The following is a 14,584-nucleotide window of genomic DNA, read 5'->3' as shown; positions in this document are numbered from 1 at the left end:
CAGATTATTTGAAATTTTCACTTTATTGCTACACATTAGAAAATGGCAATACTGATTTGTTGAAGTGATGGTGAAGACTTTTGTTTTTAGCATGCGTGAATTTCAAAGTAGCGTACAATGTCACGGATACATCTGGCATTGTGGATTCTCAAGACTTCACCTCTGTGAGTTCTATCACAGCCCAGGGGAACCAGCTTAACTTGCCGTGGTCGGACGGTAACAAGCTGGATGTGACTGTGCGAGCTATCGACGTCCTGGGGAAATACCTGGATGAATCGGTCACAGTGTACAGAGACGCTACTCCTCCTCTCATTGAAGACCTATGGCTGACTAGAGGCGATAGATTGAATGTCAGTGTACATAGAGTCGAGGACTTCGCAGAAATGACGTAAGAAATAATTTGGCATCTAATTCGACCATTCAGTAAAAACTGTCTTTTTCAGAAGAGTTAAAATATGATTTGATTATCTACATTTTAAGGCCTCTTTAGATACATGTATGTTATAGTAGCTGAGATTTTATGGGCTATAATTTTCTAACTGTAAATTCCTACATGTGATAATGTTGTTTTTGAATGAATCTGTTGTTAATAGTGCACATCCAAGTACACAGTTAATTTTAATTTTGTTTTACTTTGGTAGGATTGAGTGGATTGCCTATGATTACCACAGTGGTCTGGACAGTATTAACTGGAGGCTGTTTGATAATTTCACAGGAGAAGACATCATACACGGTCATGAAGACATCCCTGCCCAAGGAATGGCAAATGTAAGAACTGCTGTTGCCTGTAAATCTGAATAATAAACCAAAGATTTTCTTGACTTTGTTTGAAAATACCAGTCATAGCCCAAATTTAGGAATGTGTTATTAAAATCTGTGAATGAAACAATGAATCCATATTAACAATTTAAATTGTACGTACATAGGGAATCACCCATTAAAAGTTACTGTAATTTATGCATGTATTTTAACAGGATACTGCAGCATGTGAATCCAAATATGGCAGTTATGCAAGGGGAGCTAACTGCTATGAAACTCCATTCTGGGGGGCTTACCATAAACATTTTCAAATAAAACCTGCAATCAAAACAAATGGAGGACTCAAGGTTGGAAAAGATAAAGGGCTACATGATTCTGATTACTACTTAGAAGTTACAACTACAAACAAAGCCAAACTGACTACAGTGTTGTCCAAAAAGGTACGCTTTCTGGTTTTAGTTGTTGTTTTTTGTAAAGGTACACATTTCCATAGCTGAGAAAGGTGGACAAGTGAAAAAAAGTGGGCAAAACAAGTGATATATTCTTGCCAACAATTTCATTGTGTTTGATGTCCAGATATGTTGTTTTTCTGTAGATAACAATCGATACATCCCCTCCTCACACGGGTGTAGTACAAGATGGTGTCCCAGGGACAGATGAAGTCGACTACCAGCAGGGTATGACCCTGAATGCTCATTGGGAGGGCTTCTTCGACAGGGAGAGTGGGGTTCTGTTTTATCAGTATGGTTATGACACAAAGCCACTAAATGCTTCAGCGTTTTCTCTTGAGGCTAGTGGAAATGTAAGTAGTACACATGTATCAATTTACTTAATGATTACACTAAAAAGTATTAAAAGGCTGGTTGATATAATCCAGGTTTTATTCACCATCTGTTATTGACTTCAGGGTCAGATTGTTGAGACCTACTCCCTTCATGCTACCCATACAGTCACCACAGAGGGGCAGTACTACATCTGTGTGGTGGCCTATAACCGAGCTCTGGAGCCCTCGGAGCCCGTGTGTTCTGACGGAGTGACTGTCACCACTGCTGTGCCATCTGTGAAAGAAGTTAACATAGAAGGTGCCACTACAACTGGGGGATTAGTGACCGATACCACAAATTCCAACTACTGGATTGTCACTAGTAATAGATTCCGACGGCTGATTAAAGATCCAACGTCTGATTGCATGTAAGACATGATTTGCAGAAATGACACTGAACAAATCTCCTCTCCCCGTCCTAACCCTTCAATAATATTGCTTTTTTCTGATGATTTCTATAAATATATTTAGAGCAACATAAAGCTTTCAGTTGAAATTAAACAATTGAATCTTCTCCGACTGAATATTCAAGCTTTCCTACATTGACTATTGCAGCACCAAAGCAACAGTTGTTGCTGACCTAGATCTGTTGCCCGCTGAGCACCAGAAGGGTGATGCCTTTGTGACGGTCAATGGGAGTGTGTTCTGTGCGAATTCGACAAGCTCACCCTCTTCTCTCAGTCCCACGCTGTCTAAGTCTTCCATGGTAAGTGATATTAAGGGAGCTTCCTGATCATGAGTAGCTCTTTGTGTTTTGTGTAGCTGTTTGTGAGTTGGTTACTGGTTAAAAATATAAAATAATACCATGATTTGTGGTAATGTAGCTATTTGTGAGTTGGTTACCTGTGGACAACCCTGGCAGTGTACACGACTATGAAGTCGGTTTCTCCTCTACCCCTGGAAGCCCTGCCCCAGACATCATGGCCTTCAGAAGCACCAAACAACACCCCCATCTTCATATCTTCCATGCCGATGTGCCTGATGGAGCAGAGTTCCACATTGTCATCAAGACCATCAGCAAAGCTAATGTTGAAGGAATTCAGGTCTTTAACTTACATGTTTGAATTTTTGTAATTTTTTGAAGTCTGTTCGCATATTTTCAAGTTAGTACAAAGGTATACATAATGCATGTTTTGATATGCATGTAAAGATAAATATCCTTATGGATATTAGCAGGGACATATTTGAATTTCTCCCGACTTTTGTTCATTATTGATTTATATGTACAGTAACTTACAAATAAACAAATTTACATTGCATGTCATGTTATAGAAATAATTTGGGTTTTTTTTGCAGTCAATTGGTCCTTGCTTCATGGACACCACACCCCCAGAATTCACTGGACCAATCAGTGTTGCCCATACAAATGGATTCCTTGTTGCATCATGGGATGGTGGGGCTTTTGCAGATGCCCAGGAACCTAACAAATTAGATCTGAAGTTTGCAATTGGTATTAGTTATTTTTTCCTTAGAGATATATGGTTCAATTTAATATTGAATGTCATGACACAGTAATTTGCTTGGTATAAAAGACAACTTGGTATGAAATGTACAAAAAGAAGTTGGTTGAATACTAATATGATACCAGATGACTATTGTAAAAGGCCAATCAACTAAACTACATAAATAAGTTTAGTATACAACCATGGATATAATTCTTTTTTTTTTTTTTTTTAAATATGTATTAGATATGTTTAGAAAAATGTTTTTCTTACATATATTACATGATTGTGTGTAATTTATATGCATTATGCTAAAATATAAACCCTGTATCCATGACCAGGTCATTCCCCCGGTCACACAGATGTACAGAGCTACACCCCCCTACAGAGTGGTGGATCCTGTGTGGTGGGGGATCCCCCCACATGTACAGCCATTGCTATTTCTGACACGGAGTGGCGACTCCACGGCCATCAGACGTATTATGTAACCATCAAGGCAGAGAACTCGGCAGGCCTGTCTACTTTTGCTGTGTCGGAGCCTTACATTCATGATGTACAACTTGCTTCTGAGGGACTCGTGTTTGACATCGAGGCAACTGTGAGTTCAAAAAAGAATTTGAATTAACTAACTATGTCAGAAAAAGTCAATTTTAATATTAACCAGGACACTGTCAATATTCAATTATGATTTGAAGACTGGAATAAGGACACAATACCTTTAAGGTGTTATCTGAAGTTTAACTCTGCCTTATATATCAAAGCAATATTTTACAACATGCCTTATGTTTATGTCAATGTTTGCATGTGTAGATTTAAAAACACATTTTAAGTTTTGTACATTTATTATCAAGCTATTTTTTATGGCTTACGGCCATCTAGTTGCCGGATAATCTTTACGGCAAAGAGTTCAGTTATCTGAACATGCGCGACAAAAAATAGTTCTATTCGAATGTTGCAAAGTTAACTGTTTGTTGTTCATAATAAATATCTTTAAGCAAGATTATATTTTCCATATGTTATTATCACTTATGTTATTGTAACCAATATGAATTGACTTTATTTAAATAAACTCGAAATCTAACGCGAATGAATATTAACTGCTGTGTTTTCCCTAGACCGTTTTTGCCTAGAGGTATAGGCCCCCGCCATGCATCACACAGTGCCGTCATGCTTTCCGCTATGGATACATACATGTATTATAAGCAAAAAATCTTTTCCCAATTATTTCAGATCCTAACAGTGATAAGTAAATGTAAAGTTGTCGTTATTTCGTTCAATCTTCATAAAAACGTTTGCACCCGCAGCAGAGAGCGTCGCTAACTTCGATCGACATCGATCTCAGCAAGGGGGAAAGTGTTTAACGGTTAAAGAACTGAACTTATGATTGAGATATATTGAAACTGGGATTATAAATAGGTAATAAATGCATAAATAGAGGGGCAATTACTACTTGTTTTAATATAATGTGCCTTCTTCATTATCGAATGTTGGGGATTTTCCAAGATCTAAAAATAGCACAATGTTCCCTCGATGGAGTTACCTTGGTTGTGCTATGATTGAACCGTTTATTTGTCGTAAAAATATTGGAAACTTGAGACCAAATGTACTCAAATAAGAAAACAGTATACAGTTAAGCTTGATTGCAAGTCATATACGGAAGCGATGTCACATTACTATAACATAGAGACATCGTATAGTATGCCTCTGAAAATGACTGTGTACACATGTCTTGTGAAGAGAGACTGACTGCTAAGTTATAGTGCAGTAATTAATTTTAATTAAATTTGGTGTCAAAACAAGTTTACTGTAATTGTATAGTTCTGCCTTTTTCTTGCCCCCCCCTCACCCTCCAAAGAGTTTATTTGATCTCTGTACAAAGGGAACAAAAAAATATAAGGTGTTTATGAACTGCCTTGTGAATCTATATTTCCTATAAAAGCTTGTGAAGGTCAGCCTCTTAAAAAAGTAGATAAAACCCAGAAAAATATGAATAAATATTAATACATTTATGAAATACAAATAAAATGGAATAATACTTGTTGGTGTAGATTTCAAGAGAATTCATTAATTATAGTACATATCATGCAGTACATTTCATCATTTGGTTATATTATTTTTACGCGCAATGATTTCGCGCTGGCTGTGGCGCTGTTACGGCGCACCGTGCACCAACTCTCGCGCAAGTTCATAGTGCGTAGGAATACAAGGTATACTGATATTTGAGAGCATGTTGGTTTTAAGTGTTTTTGTGTCCTATATAGTTGAATGAATTTACAGTTAATGTACTTCAGTCGTTGGATAAAAGAAAGAAACAAATTGTCTCATATTGGAGTTTGAGTCTGACATCATCATTATTATTTTATGCAGTCTATGATTTTCCTAAAAGCAATGGTGGTTTCAACCAATTGATAAAAGAGGCGTCTAGATTTCAATCCTGTCTGTTTCGGTCACTAACGTTCGACCAATCAACAAATGGGACATGTTGATATGGGTCCTGGTAGTTTTTATAGATCTATGAATTACATGTAGCTAGTTACTTTCTATAGAGCTATAAATAAACTAAAGTTTCCGTAAGAAATAGAGGGAATCATACTCGATCCATGTAAATATAGTCAATATCAAAACCGTAAGCCATTATGGCCCTTCAGGCCTTTGATATTGGACTTCGTTTGATAGTTTTTGTCTGACTCCTGTACTCCTGTACAAATAATACAAACTTTGTATTTAAACTTCAATCTCCATACTAATTTAATATACCGGTATATATTTTTGTAGACACTGAATCAACTTGCCTTTACTGTGAGTGTTCTTTTTATCATATCTACACAGTGTCATATTTTGGATTTTTGAATTTGATAAGAAAATAGTTCATGAATGTGTATGATATAAACTTAATGTAGGACGTGGAGGATGTGGATTTTATCACAATAAAGGATAGTCTCACAGCACACTGGGAGGGGTTCTCCCACCCCCATCTTAATGTGACCTACAAGTTCCAGGCAGGAACCACCCCTGGTGGTGCAGATGTGGTGTCCCCTGTAGAGGTGGGGACACTGGACTCGTATTCTGCCATGGGTCTTAGTTTGGAAACTTTTAAGGTACTTTGTTTTTGTATGAAATTCAACAGTGATTGGTTATTTCTTTAGTAATTCTCTTTTTCAAAAAATTAAATAGGTATGATAGATTCAAAGATGTTTTGAATGATCTCATTCAGTAAATTCCCATAGATGAAGAAGAAATCTGTTTTAGCATCATAATAAAATCATAAAAAGGATGAGAAGCAATTATCTACAGAATTGCCAGCAAGAACTGGTAAATGTTCATGTGATATTTCTTTTATTTACAGACTTACTATGTGACAGTAACAGCAGTGACCTTGGCAGGAAGTGTGACCTTGACCTCAGATGGGGTCACAGTGGTACAGGACGGAGCTGTGTTGTCAGGTATCACTGTACAGGACGGGGAACCCTGCAACATGACAGGTATGTACGAAGTGTACACATACACAGTTGTTATGTACATGTGTTATTTACATATACATGTATGTGTACATAGGTTTTAGGGAATACAAAGTCATGTACTTGTCGTATAAATTTTCTGCTTTTTGTCTAATCACGACAGGTATATTTTCATGTGTATGGACATAGGTGTTAAATTGGATACTTGTTACTTATTCTATCTTATACTGACACATAAAGCTTCCATTGGAATCCTGCTGTTTAAAATGAATGGGACATATATAGATGTTGAACATGATTTGTTATCGTATTCGTTTTGAACTCTTGTGATATTGTTCTTTGCAGTTGATGATGGGACCCGTTTTAAACATCATTTTGAGGTAAGTGTATCAGATTTTTATAATCTGTTGAAATTAAACATTATACTGTAAAAGTGGTTATAATATATATGCTTGGGTGAAATTAGCACTAGTTATGCGATAAGCTTAAAAGCGCAGAAAATACCACGGCATGTGTGGTAAAAAAAATAAAACTTTGGTAAATCACCCATCCACGTATTTTGATAATACCTACTCGTATTGTTTGACTGTAGAAAACGTGTACTTAACCACCAGGGTTAATAACCACCGAGACTATAGAAAGCTTCCTTACAGAATTGACTTGTAGTTTAATTATACCCCCGCAAACGAAGTTTAGGGGGGTATATTGGTTTCACCCTGTCCGTCTGTCCGTCTGTCCGTCTGTCCGTCTGTCTGTAGACGCAACTTTGTCCCCCCTATAGAATTTTTTATTACTGCATGGAACAGTTTGAAAATTTGTTCATATGTTGAACACCATCTGAAGATGTGCACCTGCAATTTTTTTTAAGATCAGACAAGATTTAATGATTTTATGACAGTTTTTATTTTCCTTATTCTATATATTGTACACTAATGTTGAAAAGTAAGGGAGGTAATCCTTACAGATTTTATTAATTAATTAATAGAAAACACTCTAAAATATATTTATATAAATACATCCAGATGGAGTTTTTTGTCTTTATATCTTAATTGATAAAAAAAAATATTTTTTATAAGTATTCTATCAACTGACAATGCAAAGTTTTTGTTTGTCAATGATAAATTCTTAGGAGTTAATAAGAACATCAAAGACAAGAGTGGCTGAATTCATTTGTCCCAAGGGAGCCATTATCTGAGCCATGGTTCAGATGGAGCATGTGTTTAGGGGAAATTGATAATCTGTAAAATGGGTGATGGTTTTGGGGCTATTTTAAAACTGTTTCATGTAAACCAAAAGGTCTATCATTATAAGGAAATAAATAATATCATTATTAATAAAGAAGTTAAACTATTTTTAGAGGTTGTTTAAATTTATTTGTCAAGTAAATTGATGAAGTGACCCTATTGGGCATTAATTTAATTGAAATTCAAAATTACTGATATGATTGTAGTGTTTTGGCAATTTTAAAATTGTTTGTAATATTAATTTTTTTTTTACATATTTTTACATAGTATGGTAATTATGGTAATGTTTTGGGGGTTTATTAAATTTAACAAGTTCATCAAAGAAAATCATAGTCCTATGGGATCAATTTTCTGATATGGAGTTCCATTGTGCCATAGGAGAAAGTGAGGAAACTTTGAAACAACTAATTGCATCTGTCAAGACTCTTATTAGAAAGATATTGAAAGTTTTATCAACAGAAGAGCATTGCTTGGCTACCGGTATTTCTATTCACTGCAAAGGGAGGGGTTATTGTCATTTTGTTGGTTTTTCTTTAAATCAATTAAATTAAAAAAATATATCATCAAATACATACATTTGTAAATGTATTACTGTTATAGATATGTATTTACAGTGAAATTCTGACAATTTTGATTTAAATTTTTCTTTGTTAAATAATTTTTTATTTTTTTTACAATTCTAGATTTTTTTTTTTGTATGTGTTCCAAACCTTTATTATTCAATTCAATTATTTGTCCCATTTGAAATTAGCCTAGCGGGGGTATTAGTCCCATTAGGACAGTTCTAGTTATACTTGAAGTATGCTCATGCTGATATGACAGTCTGCTATTATATGTAGGACAACAGGATGAGATGCGGGGATGACATTGACTATCAGGCCTCCACCAATACACTGAAGGCTTACTGGGAGGTTCCAAGTGATATGGATTATTACACTCCAGATACACACTTTGCTATAGAAGAAATGTCTCTTTCTGGAAGTAAGCATGTCATTTTATGTTTACGCATTTGCACATGAATATTATACATAGGGTAATTCATTATTTATGAATTAGAATTGTCTGCTATTTTAAAAAAAAAAAATTTTATGTTAAAAAATTAAATACTTGTATGTTTTCTGTAGTCACTTGGACCACATTTAGGGAGTATGAACATATTCGTGATCACAGTGAAGCCAAAGTTACAGATCTAGATTTGAAGCCAGGGAGAATGTACAGAGTGGCTGTCAAACTCTGCGCCATTACCACATGTTATGCTCCTCTGTACAGTGATGGTGTGTTGGTATTGGCCAACCCTCCCACCCAAGGGAAGATAACTGTGGAACATCAAAACACAACCCAGAGTGGAGGCTCTACAGAAAAGGTCTGGGGATAATAATTTAAGGCATACATGTATAGATCAAAACTTGACATTGTTGTTTAGAGGATCTGAAATTATGGAGTCATGTATAAGAATGTCACGACAAGGTGCAGAACATATATAAATCTTAATTTAATTCTGATTGTAACGCCTCATTTGATTGGCTAAACAAATTCATATATATCGAATTTAAAGACAAAATGCAGAACCTTAAATTAAACTACATGTATATTAAAGTTGTTTGTTTTTCTTCAATTTTTCAGATTGTGGTGAACATGGACAAGTTCTATGACCCAGACATTGTAGATGAAGCAGACAAGTATGCTGTGATAGATAAATATGAGTGGGCCATTACAGACAACGCCCACATTGGGAGAACTCACACAATCTGGACGGAGGTCACAGGGGTCACAGAGACTCTTGCTGGGAAAGGGGTAAGGTCACTGACCACACATTCACCTGTAATGTCATTTAACGTTGAATTATCAATGACTTTTGAATTATCAATTTAATAATTTTTGGAAGTAGCTACATTGTACATAAAGTAGAAAAGTATATTTTTTAATTCCATAGATTGTAAATATTCACTTAATGTCTGTGCATTGTATTGTAACAAAAATAGATGCAATTTGATGTGGAACTCCAAGGGGAGTTTGACTTCTCCAAATGCCGGCGGTTGGCTGTTCGTGGATACAACAAGGCCAAGCTGTTTTCGTCAATGTCTGTGGACATCAAGGACTGTAAAGCATTTGATCCCATTCTGATCAAGCCTAAACATGTACTGGATGCTGTGGGCAAGCCAGATGGAAACAGAGGTAACTCATTTTGTCTGTTACATGCATGTTAATGTATGATAAATCATTGAAATACATACTCATTAACATGTGCATTTCCCTAATCATTTCTGATGAGCTCATTATCCCCTTCACTACTGTTTTGTTTGGTTTGTAGTTTTATTATTACTTTTAATCAGCAAGTTATTCTTATGAATAGTACACACATGATTTGACTTCAGATGGGTATGGACTACCAGTTTTTCTTGAGAAGAATGGTCGCTGGGAAGAACCAGACAAAGATTACACGCCCAACAAGAACTACCTGTCAGCCGTGTGGCCACAGCTGAGATACCGCGCCTACGTGGTGGCTGTACTGAATGCCAGAAGCATGGACACTACCACCTACTATCAACAGACCAACTCCTTGTCTCTGCCTGATCCTTGTAGCCACCCAGACGCCATTAAATGTACCACAGTGGAAGGCAAGTTTATGTTCTGTAACCACAGAAGATTATATTTACCTCAAAGGCACACTATAAAATCAGAATATGGAGAAAAATTTGAATTTGCATAATATATAATAATATAGAAAAATAATCTGTATGATCCTAAATGCAATTACCATATATTTCACAGAGAGAGAGAGAGAGAAAGGGAAGAGAGAGAGAAAGAGATTAATAACATGGCTTGTTTTTTTAGGACAAGAATTTGTGAACTTTAAATTCGAACCTGGGGAGTTGATCCATGGTCAGAGATACACAATCTGCATCCACACAGAATACACAGAGATCAAGTTTGAGGAGTGGACACAAGTCTTACCTGAACTGAACACCTGTACTGATGGGGTGGTGGTCGATCTTACCTCCCCTACCCCAGGGAAGGTGTGGATCAGCAATGTTGAAGGGACAGGGTATCAGGTTAGTTGCCAAGGAATTTGAATAAGGACAGGTGTATGTATATGTAGAAACTTTTTCAAAAATTTAAATCTAAAATTTTTTAATGAATAGACTTGTGTCAAATAAGATTCTGAGATTTTGTATATTTTTTTATACCAGGTACTGTATGTGGGAAAAATAGTATATCAAATGAAAACTCTCTCATACATGGGAAAAAATCTAAGATACTTTTAATAATTGCTTTGACATTCACTTTGCTTTACAGACATCCACAACAGATATGTACGTCAACTGGGAAACATTTGTAGATGTAGAGTCAATGACCGTTATATCACACTCTTCAGGCATTCAGGACTATCAACTTGGCATAGGTAGAGTGTCTAAAGATTTCAAACCACACAAGAATATTTCTGTCAATTAAGATATAATATTTGTGGGGTACATGTGTTTAGTCATACTAATGCTCTAATTGAGAAACGGAAACCTAATATGGCACTAATGAGGAATCAAAATCCTAATCGTATATCCTTGGCAAAGAATAATAAATCGTGCACCAATGGGTAAGCATAGTGCTATTTGTGCACCAGTGAACAAACAGAATCTTAATGTTGCACCAGTGGACAAAGAGAATGCTAGTGGTGCTCCAGTATGGGCTAACAGAATTTTAGTGTTGCACCAGTTATGTACTATGTAGTGAATATTGTGTCCTGGTTAGACTGTACTGAATTTCCCTGTACACTTATTTGTTTTGTAGGAACCACTGTGGGAGGAAATGATGTGGTGGCTTTCCACAGTGTTGGGGTGGTGAACCATGCGGTGCTACATGGTCTATTTCTACAAAGTGGACATACATATTACGCCACAATCAAAGGTATGCTAATAAATATATCTGTATACTGTAGACGTACTTTTGTCCGCGTGGTATTAATTTACGCTATGAACGCGGGCACAAATTTTCCGCGGAATTTTTTCCCAGTGTACTTAAAGTGCATTTTGGAATGAAATTTTGAAATTGCATTACATGAATAAGGATAATCGAAAGTTACTACATTATATAACACTTGCATATACGTGTACCCAATGTATATCGTTTTTATCTATGCAAACTGTCAAACAAATTTGTATTGAGAATTCACATAATAAATAATTTAATCTAAAGATTTGAATTTTCTGTAAATTGCATGAAATTTAAACTTCTCCAAGCTTGAGAAAACGGCACGTGTCAGACGACAAATAGCCCCAAGCGGGTCTGTCTTTCAATGACCCAATTAACTACCCGTTAAGACCCGTGTTTTTACTGCAATATTTAGATCCCTTTGTGCTCTGACTTTTAATTGATAAAACTGATCAACTCATCATTTAAATGACATGTGAACCCATAAATTGATAGTTAATTAAAGATGTGGTGTTTCACAAGACGATCAGTGCACATCTGATAATCACTGTTCACTGTGAACAATTCCTACAATTTAAGTCCAAAGTTGGACGAATTCTAGGTAATGAAAATCGCTCAGAACTAAATTTAATAATTATTATTCAAATTTTTTTTTTCATTCAAAGAATCCGCGTAAATTTTTACCCGCGGATTAAATTGATATTGTGATTCCGCGGAATTATGACCCCGTGGAAAAAAATACGTCTACAGTAATTCTAAATAATTTTTGTGGCTTTTAAAAATTGTAACCATCACTGTATTTAACTGTATGTTTTGCTATTGTGTCAGTTCTGTTTTTGGTAAATTAAGATGCTTGGTCTAGTTTTTTGGCTGTAATAGTATCAACTTTATAAACATGTATTTGCAAAATGTTTCTACTTTTTCTATTTTGTCTATTGTCTATTTCAATTTTTTTTTATTCTTGAAATATGTTTACAATGAACTTCGCATATTTCAAGCTTTACAATATTTTTACTGTATGATAGCTTTTTTATAACTATGTTCTGTTTTACAGCTATGGATTATGCTGGGAGAACAACCATTGTAACCTCTGACCCTGTTGTCGTGGATACAACTCCTCCAAAGAAGTCTGATGACCCCATTACAATATCAGGAAGACATATTGTCTCTAACTCCGAAATAGAGGCTTGGTAAGGAAAACTGGGCTGATGATATTGTCCTTTTACAATTTGTTCATTGTTGTTGATTTAGTACTTTACAATCACTGTCAGAAACCCTCAGTTGATCTCGCTTACATGTATATACCCTGTAAGAAATGAGATCAAGCGGAGGTTTCCAACAGTGGACCATATACAGAGATCTGAGTTGTTTTGATACAGCTGGAAGAAGGTGTTTGTAGACCCAGAGAGCACTGTGGACTATTACATGTGGTCCATTGGTTCACAGCCCGGGTACGATGACATCATGGAGTTTACTCGGGAAGAGACAGAGTGTGGAGAAAACAGCAAACTCAATCCACTGGATCTGAAAGAGGGCCATTCCTACTACATTTCTGTCAAGGTAACAAACACAGGCAATGGAGTTCAAAGTTATAGGGGTTATTCCAGTAATTATCTTTGAAGAAAATTGTCATAAAATTAAATGGCAACATTTTCAGGATGTTCCTTAAAATAACATTGCATACATTTTAGTTTGAAATTTTGCCTGTGAACCACTTTGTTTAGGTGGTAATTTTGCAGTAATTTGCATGTTTTGTTATGCATGTATGTGTACAGTTAAGCATGTCCATGTTCAGTAAAGAAGTAGACATCATTTTTTATTACTTTGTTTAGGCAATAAATAAGGCAGGTTTGATGTCTTTAGCCACCTCCTGGGCCTACATTGTTGACCTTTCACCTCCAATAGCTGGCCATATTTATGACAGGGTCCCAGGCTCTGAACTAGCAGATATTGATTTCCAGACGGACATGTCTGCCTTAAATGTGTACTGGGAGGGATTCCATGACCCTCATTCCGCCATTAAAGAGTACTACATCAGCGTTGGTACGTGCCCTTCTTGTGATGATGTCATCGGTAGACAAGCTATCGGGATTGTCAGCTCCTTCAAGCTGGATCATGTCCACTTTGGTGTGGGACTGACCTATTACACCTCACTGACCGCGTGTAACACTGCGGACTACTGCACCACTGTGATGACTGATGGAGTGATGATGGACAACAATCCCCCCAGTGTGGGGCTGGTGATGGATGGAACCAGGGAGCACGATACAGAGTACCAGTCCATCAGGTAATGACCAGTCTGTCAGGTAAACAGTCCATATCCAGTTCATCACCTTATGGCCAGTTTATCAGCCGTAGGTAAAGACTAGTCCATCAGGTAATTACCAATCTGTCAGGTAATGATCAGTTAAACTGGTTACTTGTCCATCAGGTAATGCCCAGTTTATCAAGTAATGGCCATTCCATAAAATCATTCCATCAGGTAATGTCCAGTCTGTAAAATGTACAAGAAAATAAGGATATTATTTCAACTTAGTGTTATAAAGTACCATCCTTCAATGTTTATCCTAGCATTGTCAACTGTTAATTTGGTTTATAAATTCTTGAATTGTTTTCTGAAATCAATTATGTATTTTACAGGACATACTTTGGAGCCAAGTGGCGTGGCTTTGTGGACCCCCAGTCTGGTCTTGACCACTATGTCTGGTGGGCAGGGACCACTGTGGGAGGAGATGATATCCTCTCCCCCCAGAAACTCCACCTGACCACCACTGCTGCTGTGTTCAACTTGTCCCCTGAACTGCCTGTCGGAAAGCGAGTCTATGTTACTGTCAGAGCTTATAACAAAGCTGGTCAGTAAAGGTTTTGTACTCTACTTGAGAACATATGACCCTGTTAATGATGAATGACTCATTAAAAAAAAATTCTTAT

General features: G+C 36.4%; 1 protein-coding gene across 1 annotated transcript in view; it reads left to right on the top strand.

Annotated features, from left to right (window-relative positions):
• Positions 1 to 14,584, top strand: part of LOC105348718 (uncharacterized) — a 44,800-nt gene that overhangs the window by 17,817 nt on the left and 12,399 nt on the right. Inside the window, exons 12-36 of the mRNA XM_066084816.1 lie at positions 91 to 388; positions 642 to 768; positions 975 to 1,199; positions 1,355 to 1,561; positions 1,667 to 1,950; positions 2,138 to 2,288; positions 2,407 to 2,625; positions 2,879 to 3,032; positions 3,366 to 3,622; positions 5,800 to 5,823; positions 5,925 to 6,122; positions 6,371 to 6,506; positions 6,828 to 6,862; positions 8,566 to 8,707; positions 8,851 to 9,089; positions 9,350 to 9,520; positions 9,709 to 9,901; positions 10,102 to 10,344; positions 10,562 to 10,779; positions 11,024 to 11,129; positions 11,513 to 11,629; positions 12,708 to 12,843; positions 13,033 to 13,213; positions 13,486 to 13,940; positions 14,294 to 14,505. Of these exons, the coding sequence (XP_065940888.1) occupies positions 91 to 388; positions 642 to 768; positions 975 to 1,199; positions 1,355 to 1,561; positions 1,667 to 1,950; positions 2,138 to 2,288; positions 2,407 to 2,625; positions 2,879 to 3,032; positions 3,366 to 3,622; positions 5,800 to 5,823; positions 5,925 to 6,122; positions 6,371 to 6,506; positions 6,828 to 6,862; positions 8,566 to 8,707; positions 8,851 to 9,089; positions 9,350 to 9,520; positions 9,709 to 9,901; positions 10,102 to 10,344; positions 10,562 to 10,779; positions 11,024 to 11,129; positions 11,513 to 11,629; positions 12,708 to 12,843; positions 13,033 to 13,213; positions 13,486 to 13,940; positions 14,294 to 14,505 (4,728 nt within the window). The remainder of the gene's footprint in view (positions 1 to 90; positions 389 to 641; positions 769 to 974; positions 1,200 to 1,354; positions 1,562 to 1,666; positions 1,951 to 2,137; positions 2,289 to 2,406; positions 2,626 to 2,878; positions 3,033 to 3,365; positions 3,623 to 5,799; positions 5,824 to 5,924; positions 6,123 to 6,370; positions 6,507 to 6,827; positions 6,863 to 8,565; positions 8,708 to 8,850; positions 9,090 to 9,349; positions 9,521 to 9,708; positions 9,902 to 10,101; positions 10,345 to 10,561; positions 10,780 to 11,023; positions 11,130 to 11,512; positions 11,630 to 12,707; positions 12,844 to 13,032; positions 13,214 to 13,485; positions 13,941 to 14,293; positions 14,506 to 14,584) is intronic.

The sequence above is a fragment of the Magallana gigas genome, chromosome 5 (assembly GCF_963853765.1).
Source record: "Magallana gigas chromosome 5, xbMagGiga1.1, whole genome shotgun sequence".
In the NCBI taxonomy this organism is placed as follows: Eukaryota; Metazoa; Mollusca; class Bivalvia; order Ostreida; family Ostreidae; genus Magallana; species Magallana gigas.
This window is presented reverse-complemented; position numbering and strand designations above follow the sequence as displayed.